A 12,625-nucleotide genomic window follows, 5' to 3' on the forward strand; every position below is an offset into this window, starting at 1 on the left:
CGTTGCCAGCATAACCAGATGTAGTAAATATTTACATATTTAGGACCCGTCAAAATTTATAAAACAATTATTTATATACTATTAAAAAAATCAGTAAAATTAATACTTTTATTCTACAACCCTCTAGACGTTGGATGTAGGCTATTATTTTTGAAAAATTTTGCGTTTTGATGAAAAAGTTGTAGCTATAACCTTTAACAGAAAATTCACATTACAGATTTCCTGATGAGAAATCAAAAAGCCAAAAACTCTATTTTCTCCTCCTGTCGTACTGAAGTGGAGCAACTTTGCAACAAAAAATGATTAATAACATTATACAGACATTAAAATGAAACATGGGGCTCCTGGGGTCCCTGGTGGTCTTGGGGCCTCAGCAGTCTAGGTGGCCAAGTAGTTATGTTATGAAGTGAATGTAATTATAAATTGTCCTGTGTTTTACTTGACACTACGTCTTTAGTGAGCAAAAGGTAAAAGAACAGCAGCATACAGTAGGAATTTGTTCTACAAGGTTTATATCTGATTTGTATTAATCAACTTCAGTTGAACTTCAACATGAACTTTTACACAGATCACTGACTGTCTCCTTCATTTCTTACACTGATATTAGGAACAAAGGAATCTCTTGTTTGTAAGAGACCAAAAACACAAATCTACATCAGGACATGTGAGTATTACTTAAAGACAGATGAACCTATCCTTAAAGCAGAAGTAAGTGATATATTTGTGTTAATATAAGTCTTAAATAGTTCTATCTTCCGACAGCAATCACTTACATAGAGTGTTTGGACCGAAACACGGGTCTGTCAGTCACTCTGCTCTGCTCTGAGTCGAGGAGAAAACATTTATCGTATCCTACAGTTTTTATCCAATGAGGAGAGAGAACGGCATGCAGGGCTGTGTGTGCAGCCAAGGAACGCCGTGAATGTGGCGACGTAGGGACGAGGACTGTTATGGTGCGTTCAAGGAAACTCGTTTTTTTCCGACCTGTGAAGTCGTACCAGTTCGATCTGGTACATAGACTGTACAAAAAGACGTACTGGTACGATTTCACGGGTCGGAAGTTACGAGTGGCCGTTATAGTGACTTTCACCGACTTGAAGCTGTAATTTATGATTTCAAAAGCCTGCCTGGAACGCAGCATTAGCGAAAACGACCGGACCACTTACTTCTGCTTTAAAGTACCAGTCTTTTTATTGGCCGCGACCACAGCTGAATAGAGGACTATGTATCATACCAAAATTATGTATCATACCAAAGACTGATTCACACAAACTGCAAAAACTGATAGATAAATAAATAAATAAATAAATAAAGTAAATTTCAGTAGTAATTGCAAATATCTTATACATGGTATTTGCCTAAAACCTGTGCAAACATCTGCCACTGAGATCTGCTCATCTATCTCCCATAAAAGATGTGAATTCAATTTTCTTTATGTGCTAAAATCATCACAAGTTGTTCAACAGCAGAGTGCTGACATCATTGTTTGAATGGATTATATTGGAACTACTTTTTACCACAGAAAACGACGAGGTCTGTGGATGTTCTTGGACGAATGGACCCAAACCTGTCGACAAGGTAGCCTACAACTGGAGATAAGTGAGATTTTTTTTCTTATGAATTAGGGTCTCAATCCTCCATATGAAAGGGAAAGTGGCTGATCCTCTGTTCAGCTGTGCGTGCCAATTAGAAATCTGTGAATGAGACTGATATTTAGAGGCTCTAGGAACACATATTTGGGTGAACGCGCCATTGAATTCCACAAACTCAGTCAGATCTTAGTCAGAGATGAGACACGAAGTCCCTCCAACCAAGACATCATTCATCCCTATCATTAAAAGAAATCTGTAATGAGCATAAACCATTAAGGGAGCGTGTGTGGGAGAGGAAGCGGGGGTAGAGGGGGCTTCGTCTGCTGTGTGGGTTCATTGCACACGGGGAGGAGAGGAGGAGGAGGGAGCACAGGGACGGACGGAGGGAGAGAAAGAGGCTGAAGAAAAGAAAAGGGAGAGCAGAGGAGACAACAGACGACAGGAAGACAGACAGACAGAGAGACAGACGTGTGGAGCAGACAGAGCCATCAAGGAAAATGCCCGATTTTACAGGATCCTGGAAAATGAAGAGCAGCGAGAATTTTGATGAGTTGCTGAAAGCCCTGGGTGAGGACAGTCTGCTGTTTCTCCTGAATGTGTTTTAGTGTGAAAGGTTTCTCAAAATGATGACTGAGCTTGTCAGAGGTCTGTTATACCTGCTCTGTAGACAACCACACCTGGATTACAGACAGACACTCACAGACAGGCTCATTTAGAAATGCTTGCAGAGCCGACTGATGGTAAGTGAAGAGTATTTTTGATTTTCCAGTGTAAAAACTGCTTCGGAGGCTTAAGAGGTGACGAATATTTGGTTAAATTCACACAAATAAAAGCTACAATTACAACTCTACTCCATAACACAGGCTTTTACCGCAGGTTACACTGAAGCTGCACCGCACAGCCAAGAAGTGAGGCAAGGCTGGTTTTAATTAAGGGAGGAGAGGAACAAACTCCATGTCCTGCTGTACCAAAGCTGAGTTAGAGTGATGGACCACGAGAGAGAGAAAGAGAGGAGAAACAGACCGAGGCGGTTCTCTCATCTAATTGTTTGCACTGTGACCGTGCGACAGAGAGAGGGTTAATGGTTTTTCCACTCGTTTTGGAGGAAGGAGTGGATCAAGATCTACAGGAGAGCTAAACAAAGCAAAAAGGCACCGGCATTCCTCCCACTCATCACCTTGTCACCGCACTCTCCATTCAGAAATCGGCTGATAACAATCTCTCCTGCAGCTGCTCCAGGCTCCTTTCTTTTGAAATATGAAAAAAACCAACAGCTTAGTACAGTGATATCGTCCCCTGACAAATAAAAAAGTGATTTGTTTCCATGGTGGCAGACACCTCTAACCTCCATGCATCTCTCTCTCTCTGCTATATAAGCTTCATCCACTGATTTCTTTTCCTCACCACCAGCCCTTCTTTTTTTGGCGCCAGAGCCAGACAGAGGAAAAAATGTGATATGACACATCTTAATGGAAATGGAGAACATGGATCTAACACATGTCAGTTTTTATCCATTCATGTCTCGTCAGCTCTACGGTGGATTTACAGCGTGTTCTCTTGTTTTCAGGGGTGAACGCCATGCTGAGGAAGGTGGCGGGGGCGGCTGCATCCAAGCCCCACGTGGAGATAAAGCAGAACGGCGAGAGCTTCTACATCAAGACCTCTACTACGGTCCGCACTACGGAGATCAACTTCCTCATCGGTGAGGAGTTTAATGAGGAGACGGTGGACGGCAGAAAGTGTAAGGTAATTTTAAACTCAGTTTGTATTTCTGAATCACACACCCTGACATCTTCAGAATAGGAACATATGGACATACAGTATGAGAGGGCTGTGAATTTGTTAGCTCCTTGAGTTAAAAATGTGTCTAGGAAGTTGCATTGTCCTACCTGCATTTGAACACATCACCATGGAAAAGTAAAAAAACAGACAGATTAGTTGCAGTACAACAAAAAAGAGATTAAAAATGGATTAAAACAAGAGTGAACTCTGCAAGTGGAAGCAGGTTAATGTGCACAGAAAACCATTAGAGTCACTAAACAAAAGGCTGAGTGTGTTGTGATGCTTTACAGACTGACAGGAGGAAAGAATTAAACTCAGTCCTCCCTGATCTCTTGTCTACCACTCGTGTTTTACTGCTGACCTGCCGTCAGCCAGGTGGGACTGAGGGGATAAATATAAGGAAAAGCTCATTAAAGTGCTGCTTTTCTATAGAGCTTGGCCACTTGGGAAACAGAAAACAAGATTTACTGCAAACAGACTCTGGTGAGCGGGAGCGGGCCGAAGACCTTCTGGAGCCGAGAGCTCAGAGGAGACGAACTCATACTGGTGAGTAGCAGTGATGGGAATAACGGTGTTACTTTTTTCAGTAACGACCAATCAAAAAGTTAGGCTACTGTTACCGTTACTGATGATAACATGCACTGTTACTTGACTCAAGAAGTCCTGTCACAAAATAATACACCCGTTAAAGTGTAGGCTACCTTGTATAAAAGGTACACTTTTTTTCAGTCCATCAACTTAAGTCGGAAAAAAAGCCATTTATCTGGAACTAGCCAACTCAGTATTCCTCCGCACAGGCAGGGAGGTTAGGTTATGGTTAGGTATGGTTGGTATGGTCCAACATATGACATATTTGAGCATTTTATAAAAAACTAAATAGTTACTTTTCCTGGTAATTAGTTACTATTATAATGTAGTAATTCAAGTTGGGAAAAGTAACAAGTAAATCTAAGTAATTATTTATTTAAAGTAACGTTCCCAACACTGGTGATTAGAGTGTTCAATTCAAAGTAAAAAGAACAATGTGTAGATTTAAAGGAATAGTTCAACATTATGGCAAATTCGCCTAATGCCATAATCCTTATAGTCATAGGAGTTGGTTCAGTACCTTTAATTATCGGTGCATGTTGTTTTGAGATCAGCGGGGCAGAGACATGAGCTGCTCAGTGAACACAATCGGAGGTGAATGGTACAGGTCCCCTGTCCCTCAAAACTCATCAAATACACAATCCAACAACTCCAAAACACTCTGGTGGACAAGTTGTGACCTGCACATTCACCACGCTATGAAATAATCATGTATAATAATGTAACATTACAACACATCAAGCAAATACTCAGAACTACTTGCGCTTTTGATATCACTCCGCCCAGCAGCCGTGTCTGGAATGTAGTTCCGGCTACACGTTTGCCTAGAAAACAACTCAGTTTCATAATGTTACAAAATGTTTAACTATCCCTTTAATGTTTTCTACAACTAATTGAGTGTTTATAACATCAGCTGTCCTCAGGTGTAGTTCTGTCACCCCAGAAACTTCATAGCTGTTCAGGATCATCTCTTTTCTTTCTCTACATTTTCCTCCATAAGCTTGTGGCTCACAATGTGATGAGAGCAGGATACTGACTCAGTGCCTCCCAGTTTCATCTGAAGTCTCTCTTTTCTTTGGAAGTGGAATGAGCTGTCAAATTTGGAGGTGGCCCTCTTTGACCACAAGAGCCACTTTCTGCTTCCCTCTCTGCCAGGGACCAAAACTGAAGGAGACAGTGTGAAGCACACAGCTGTCGTGGCCTCTCCTCAGAGGAACACTTTCATATTTTGGCTCATTTAGCTTAGCTTAGCATGGAGAGGGAGGGGAGCAGCCAGTCTGGCTCTGTGAAACAGTAACTACATCCAGCTAGCAGCAGCTTTAAAGCTTGCTAATTAGCCGACTGTCTCATTTGTTTAAATTTCATGAAAACCATATGCTGTGGTTTTTGCTTTTTTGAGGTTACTGGACGGGCTATTTCCTGGCTGAGAGAAGTTGCTTTCTGGCGTCTCTGCTGGTTACCTGGCATCCTCACAAAATGCTTTTGTTTTCAAAACGGCTGCAGCAGTTAGGCCATAAATCCACTAATTGATTAACAAATCAGTGATGACTTATTGAAGACAACAAAGGTTCCAGCTTTGCAAAGATGCATATTTTAAACAGTTTTCAATCTACTGTGATAATGAAAATTGAATATCTGTATTTTCTGTTTTGTTGTTGTTGAGATCAAACATTTAATCTAATGACACCCGAAATTCTTTCTTTCTTTTTCTTATCTCATCTTAAATACCAAAACATTGATCGAGAAACAATCCGTAGCTAATTCAATCTGAGTTGAAACCTAAGTGTTCGTTTTTACACGGAACACAATTGAAGGCTTCATATTCACTGTCCAAACATGAGAGTGATATCAAACTCTCTGCGAGAAAGCGAATGATTTCCCAGTGATGATGGTCATGCCAGCAGAATCCCTGCAGAAGCAGAAACTAAAACAAGACAGATGGTCAGGAGAGGCCGTGACTGGGTGGTTACACCAGATGTGAAAATGTCAATATTTTTCCAAAATACTTTGTCGTTCCTCAGAAATGTCCTTAAACTCCCATGGCCACTTGAGGCAATCATCCGTTCCTTGTATTTCCTCCCTGTTTCTCCACACACCCTTATCTGTCAGACAGAACATCCCAACGGCATATTAGTGGAGAAACGTGCAACACAATTGACGTTTATTATTCTTTTATTTGATAGAGATCTTGTTCCTCTATCATCTGCAGGATCCACATAAAGAAAAAATGACACTAAAGTGAATTATTTGTTGCGGTGTGCGGCCGGCTCCACTGGGGGGGGGGACGTAAATCAGATTTCAAAAGGGATAAATGAACTTTTCCCTGTCATACATTTGCTGTTAGATGCTGCATTCATGATCTTGCATCCATCAGAGACACTTCTGCCTCCAGTTCCTGGCAAGTCATGATGGCTAAAGACAAAGCAGTCTCTTCCCGTAAACATCTGGGGTCCAATGTGTTTGGGTTTATTGGCCAGATGCGCACAAGGCTGCTGCGTCCAGTTTGGCTTTGATGGAGAACGTGTCTTTACTGACTGTGACTCACCTCTGCAGAGAGGCAATCAGGAAAACATTTGCACGGGGCTGTAATTTGGACTGAATGCCGGTCTTCTAAAGGGGAACAAAGCTTTAGACCAGGACCAAATCTGGTTTTATTCAAGATAAGGGTGTGTGCGTCTGTCCGCGCCGGAGCGATAGGCTGTAATCTGAGAGGTATATGAGATTGAGTCATTGGAAAGAACCTTGACTTTCAAAGAGGAGATTGTGAGTCTGAATGCGATACCAGCAAGGAGGGAGAACTCCGATTTATTCCCTGCTCTTGTGTAATATAAACATCGCTCCCTCATGTTACACCTCCACTCAGGCATTGTTTAGATTTTAAGATTATAGTGATGTTGCAACAGAAATATTTGGCTTTGAGGTGACGGACTGAAAAAAAAGAGCTTTTATTCCAGTGATCTGAGCGCTGAGGTCAGTACCTGAACACATCAAAGCTCAAATCACCTTCAATTAAACCTCAAAGAGAAATCTAAACAATGAAGGGGTGTGTTTCAGGGGTCTCACAATATTGCCTTAATGACATTTGGATTTTAAATCCAGCATGGCCGGGCCACCGCGTACCTCACTGGGTTGAGCAGGCGCACCCATATGCAGAGGCTGTAGTGTAGCCGGTCCTGGTTCGAATCCCAAAATCTGGTGGCCCTTTGCTGCATGGCTGTGCCTCCCCATTTCCTGTCTCTCCCAACTATACTATCAATTAAAACCAAAAAGTCCCCAAAAATATCCTTAAAATTTTTTTAATATAGCATGGCTCAGAATAAACAGAACAAACAGCAACGAATTCAAGATAGCTGCTGCAAAGATATGAAGTTAAATTATAGACTGTAAAACTGAATCATCGTTGTTTCTTTGCTCACATCACTTCCTGACAGCTCAGTGTGCAGCCTGGAGAAGAGCTGCAACTGTCTGTGGATTAATCGATTGATTTAACAACAGTAAATGATTAGCCGTTCCTCTCTGTTTTATATGAGGTTGGTAAAGTCATTTTCAAATAAAACATGTTACGTTTCATGGCTCCAGCCCTTTAAGGAGTAGCAGATAATCTAATCTGTTTTGACTTTTAGACCATTGCTCCAGGATTAACGTTTTCCTTCCAAGTTTGAATTGATTACCAATACCATTATAGGCAGAATTAATCAATTTATTTGGTTGTTAACTTGTCTGGAGGTTGAAACCCTTGCCATGTGATAACGCTTCAAAAAATGTTTAAAGGTGTACAGAAATGGCCGTTTGTCCTGTTTGTCGCGCCGAGTTGTCACGAGCTGCAACACGAGTTTACCCGAGTGAGGAAAACGAATTTGATTGGTCGTTAGCGAGCGGGCGGGATATTCAAAGCTTGGGGCGAGCCCGAGCTCCGTGTGTGTGTGCGTGTCTCAGACGTTGAATGACGGATGACGGATCCAATATCAGTGGCTGGTGAATCGTGTACAGGCTGACGTATAATCCGTGCGCCTGCATTATCCAATGCGAGAAAAAAAAATACACACTTTCATCCCGGATTTACTCAAAAATAGAATTTTGCACAAAGTTTGGCCTACAACGTCTGAAAGATGAGTTATCACATTAATTTTATGACCCAAAGTGGGCTCAAATTCAATTTTCTTTTCTGTACACCTTTAACTATTGTAAACCTGGTATTGTAAAATAGGGGCTCACATGCAACATTGGTTCTTTTTTTTCCCAGGAGAAGCCTATAAAAAAAAATCATCCAGGCCAATTACTTTGGCCTTTTGAAAATATATTGTATTCTGAACATAAAGCAATAAGTCAAAAGAAAGTGCAGTGTACACCTGCAAAACTAGGTGTGAGATATTTTAGAAACAGTATCAAAGTTATGTAGTTTGTCCACCGGAGGGCAACAACTAGTTGGTTTTTGCAACTGCAAAATAAAAGTCATTATGAATTCATTTACAAAGCACCGCTCAAAACAATATCACAAAAGGAAAAACAGAATTAAGACCACTCGCTTCTATAAAGGTTACATTTTCTTTGTAAAATTATAAATATTCACATGAAGCAGTGAATTTGGAGTCAAACTTAAAACCAGACCCTCAGGTGAGCAGGAAAAAGACGCTGAAAACGGCTTAATCATTATGAATCCTGGTAGTATTAATGCATTAATGTTAAAAACACATTATTTAGTCAGATACATAACACAACGTACAATACTGATATCAGTCTTGGCTGTAGTCAGTACTATATGTGTTGTAGTGAGCCAGTTGTATCAAAAATGTGGGGAGTTCAGGATAACTAATATTGGCCTGTTTTACTATACAGTACTAACTGCTATTTCTTTTTCTCTATCTTTAAAAACATAGTTTATGTTTAATACATGAGGGATTCTTCATCACCAGTGTCTTTGTCACCCTCCTCTGTTCACTTCTGTTATGGAAAGTACCAGTTTAATATTCTGCTGCTACTAAACACTTCTCCTTGTTAACGTCCAGAGAGCCGAGGTCTAACACCACCCATCTCCTGCTAATGACTTCACTCTCCTCTCCGCTCACGGAGGAATGTGATCGATCCTTCCGCATAAACAGAAAAATGTATCTTGAATAAAAGCACCGGCCAGCAGATGAGGTAATTAGGCTCTCAGGGAGAGATGGATGGATGTGGAGTTTAATGAAGACAACATGTGGTGACTTACTGCGCTCGCTGATCAGAGATGGGTGGACTGTAATGACCATTTGGGGAGTCTGCCGTGAAAGGGGGGAAGAGGATAAATGCTTGAGAATGATGAACTTCTCTGTCAGTAGTTTATATGGAGAGCCTCAACCTTGTTTTACATTTCAAGGCAAAAAAAAAATATTGGTTTTTACAGCTTCATAGGATCCTGCACTGGTTTATTTACATGATGGGATTGGGATCAGGTGAAATTGTGCGGCTGTGATGACGTTCCGGGTCCAAATCTGTGTGTGTGCTCTCTTTAAATTGGCCTCATTGATCAAGCTGTTGGGAAACACCCTCATGTTTCCTCCAGTTAATGTCTCCCTCGGCATCGCGCCGCGCACCAGATGGAGCCATCTCAGGTCCATCGTCCTTCCCACTCTGCCACGCTGCATGGCCTGAGCTAATGATGATGGGTGGCGCTGCATTTACCCATAATGCTACACCCCGGGGACACCCATAAATCTTTGGACACGGTCACACGCGCTCTTAACTCAGGACGTCCCATTCATCCATTCTTTATCCATTTTGAAGTCAGTTTTTGTTGCATTTGTTTCCTTCAGCATTCCTCATCATGTCATTAATCAGCTTTTTACACACTTATGTAACAACAAATGTGTTACCATGGTAGTGGAAGAAAATCTACAGATGTATGGTGTGTGTATAATGCTGACCCTACAGCAGCTTTAGAGGAACATGTGTAAGAGCTGGGCTGGAAAATAACAAGGTAGATTTATTCAAGTACAATACTACTTTCAAGGTTCCTACACATTTGAAATTTCAAAATTCCATACTTTTTCCAGACCCTAATTCCCAGAGTTGTCGGTAAAAAAATTAAAATAATTTATTGAGTAATTAGATGTATATCATGTAAATAGATTATGCAATTAATCGTTTTTATCATTATTCTGAATTTGTATGCCATTATGTCACCAAATAATTTCAAGGAAATTGTAGCCAGGTACAATAGCGCATACAAAATAATTAATCCAAATAACTTCAGATAAGACCAAACCCAGATAAGTATTAAGATAAATATATTTCCATAATAGTTTCTATTTTCCATACTTCTCCAGACCTGGAAATGTATAATAAAATCAAATTCCATATTTTCCATACCTGTATAGGAACCCTGTAGGCTACTTTATATTTTCATTCCACTTGTACTAACGGGTGATTCAGTTGGTTATAATCTACAACCTCACTGCTAGATACTGAAATCTGTTTGTTTATTCCCCGCAACCAAGCTCAAGTTCTGACTAAAATATTCAGTTTTAACTCTTGCAGAAGAAAAGCTTGATTTAATGGGTTGTTGTTGTTTTAAAGAACAGCATTAATCAAATTATCCAAACAGTTTGATTCATTTTCTGTTGATGGACTAATTGGTTGCAGCTTTCTTGTAAAAGAACAGAACAAAAGTGAAAACAAGATGATGCTGTCAGTGGTGATACATTTTTGTCCCTTTCCTCTCAATTTCATTTCAGATCTTCGGAGCCGATGACGTGGTGTGTACAAGGATCTACGTACGTGCATAACACAAGTCCATGTCCATCAAATTAGTCAGTCAGTGTCTCAACTGTTTGAGTGTGAAATTTCATAAAAATAATTACTCCAAGAAAAACTGTTCTTACATTTAGTAGTTTGCATTTTCAGCTGGATACCACTGCTTTTTTCATTTTTGTACATAACCTTTCTGTCGTTAGAATTCAATGATGAAAATCAAATTCCTTTTAGTTACATTGTTCAGTTCATGCTTTAGACCTTGAGATGGATCACCTGAAGAACTTGCTGATCAAGATTTGTATGGCAATATTCAGTGTATGGACTGTTATTTGTAGAGGGGACTCCTTTCACCTACAACATTAATGGACATTTGTTTCACATTTGTATAGTTCCAGTTCCAGAAATCGGGTCAGAGACTTGGTCAGGATTTTTTGGCTAAAAATAAAAAAAATTGTTATAATAAAAATGATTCTTTTTAACTTCAAACCGAAATTATTACTGTTGAAGACATTGTGATAGCATCAGATCCCTGTGTATAAACACAATGGCAGAAATTAAAAAAAAGGGAGTGGTCAACTGAGATTCTGTCTATTCAAAGGATAGTTTAATGCCAAACACCATACTAACACTCATGTACAACATCATAAAAGTTGAGAGAAGAGACACATGGAACGAGGTACAAATGATGTCTTTGTGTACAATCAGAACCCGGGACTTCCTATTGTATTCCATATTAAACACAGTGTCGTTATGAAAATAAAAACCCACAAAATAAACTGTTCCAAGATTGTCTGTAGCTGGTTGTTACTGACCGTCGCTTCAAATGGAGCTCAGGTGAAGGTTGAAGGTTCCTTGTTTTTTTGTTTTTTATACCCACACCCCCCTCCCACCCCTCCTTATCCTGCCCATGTTAGGTGTAAAACTGATTGGACTGATTTCCCGTTAATGCTAGGAAATGCTTGCTTCTTGTGTATCAGTTTTCCTTCACTAAAATATCTACAGGGCCAGTTCCAGTTTTATTAAACAAACAGCAGAGGAAAAGGCAATAAAAAAATCCTTAGTTTACGTCCCTCTTTTAAGGGAATACAACATTCACATTTGTATTTCAGCAAGAAACACAAACCGATAGCTTTGACAAACTGCGGCAGAAGGAATTATTGCTCGCTTGTTTTCTTACTCTAAACTGTACACAAGTCACATGGCTGACATTCACATAAAGACCTACTGTACATCGGCCAGTGTTCGTCATCAACACTGCGCATAAAAAATAAACACAACTTGTATGGTTTTTCGTATGCGTTACATTATGAGACCGCTGAACCTGTGATTCAGAGTCCGATCATTTGGTTGAGTTTGAGTACAAGAAAAAAGTTGATAGCACTGTTAAGACTTCAGTACGTTGAAAAGTGGACATACACTGTACTTTCAAAAGAAGGAGAAATTGCTGCTCGGCTACATTCAATCATCTTAAACCACGAGCGATACTGATACTGAAGTCTGAAGGTAGAAACGCGCAGGAAGGGATCCAAACATGTATAAAATGGAATTTTTTTTTTCTTACTAGACAAAGATTGAGGAAGGAACAACGACAGACCACAAACAAGAAAGGTCTAATTATCATCCTTTGGTAAAAAACAGGTAAAATTGAGCTTTTCCTTAATGAACCTCTCTTAACCCTCTAGCTAAAGATCGATACTATACGCATGTTGATGTAAGCTACACATAAATGACATCTGATAACAATAAAAAAAGAAATCTAGATATAAACAACATATTTACACAAAGTGTTTGGGCGGTCATAAATTATTATACTTGATACAAACTGCTGGCATTGCACCGATGCCAAACATCTACCCAGCAGTTGCCAGAGATGTTTAAAATATATATATATGTTTTTATATATATATAGTGCACTGCTGCACCTTCACCACCAA

At 40.0% G+C, this 12,625-nt stretch overlaps 1 protein-coding gene across 1 annotated transcript; it reads left to right on the forward strand.

Annotated features, from left to right (window-relative positions):
• Nucleotides 1-1,965: 1,965 nt before the first annotated feature.
• LOC311007252 (cellular retinoic acid-binding protein 1) lies at nucleotides 1,966-12,535 on the forward strand. Its single transcript, XM_084000369.1, has 4 exons — nucleotides 1,966-2,159; nucleotides 3,160-3,338; nucleotides 3,807-3,920; nucleotides 10,673-12,535. The coding sequence occupies exons 1-4, from the start codon at nucleotides 2,090-2,092 to the stop codon at nucleotides 10,721-10,723; spliced, it is 414 nt and encodes a 137-aa protein (XP_083856495.1). The 5' UTR covers nucleotides 1,966-2,089; the 3' UTR covers nucleotides 10,724-12,535.
• The last annotated feature ends 90 nt before the right edge of the window (nucleotides 12,536-12,625 follow it).

This window comes from Trachurus trachurus, assembly GCF_905171665.1.
Source record: "Trachurus trachurus genome assembly, chromosome: 3".
Classification (NCBI taxonomy): Eukaryota; Metazoa; Chordata; class Actinopteri; order Carangiformes; family Carangidae; genus Trachurus; species Trachurus trachurus.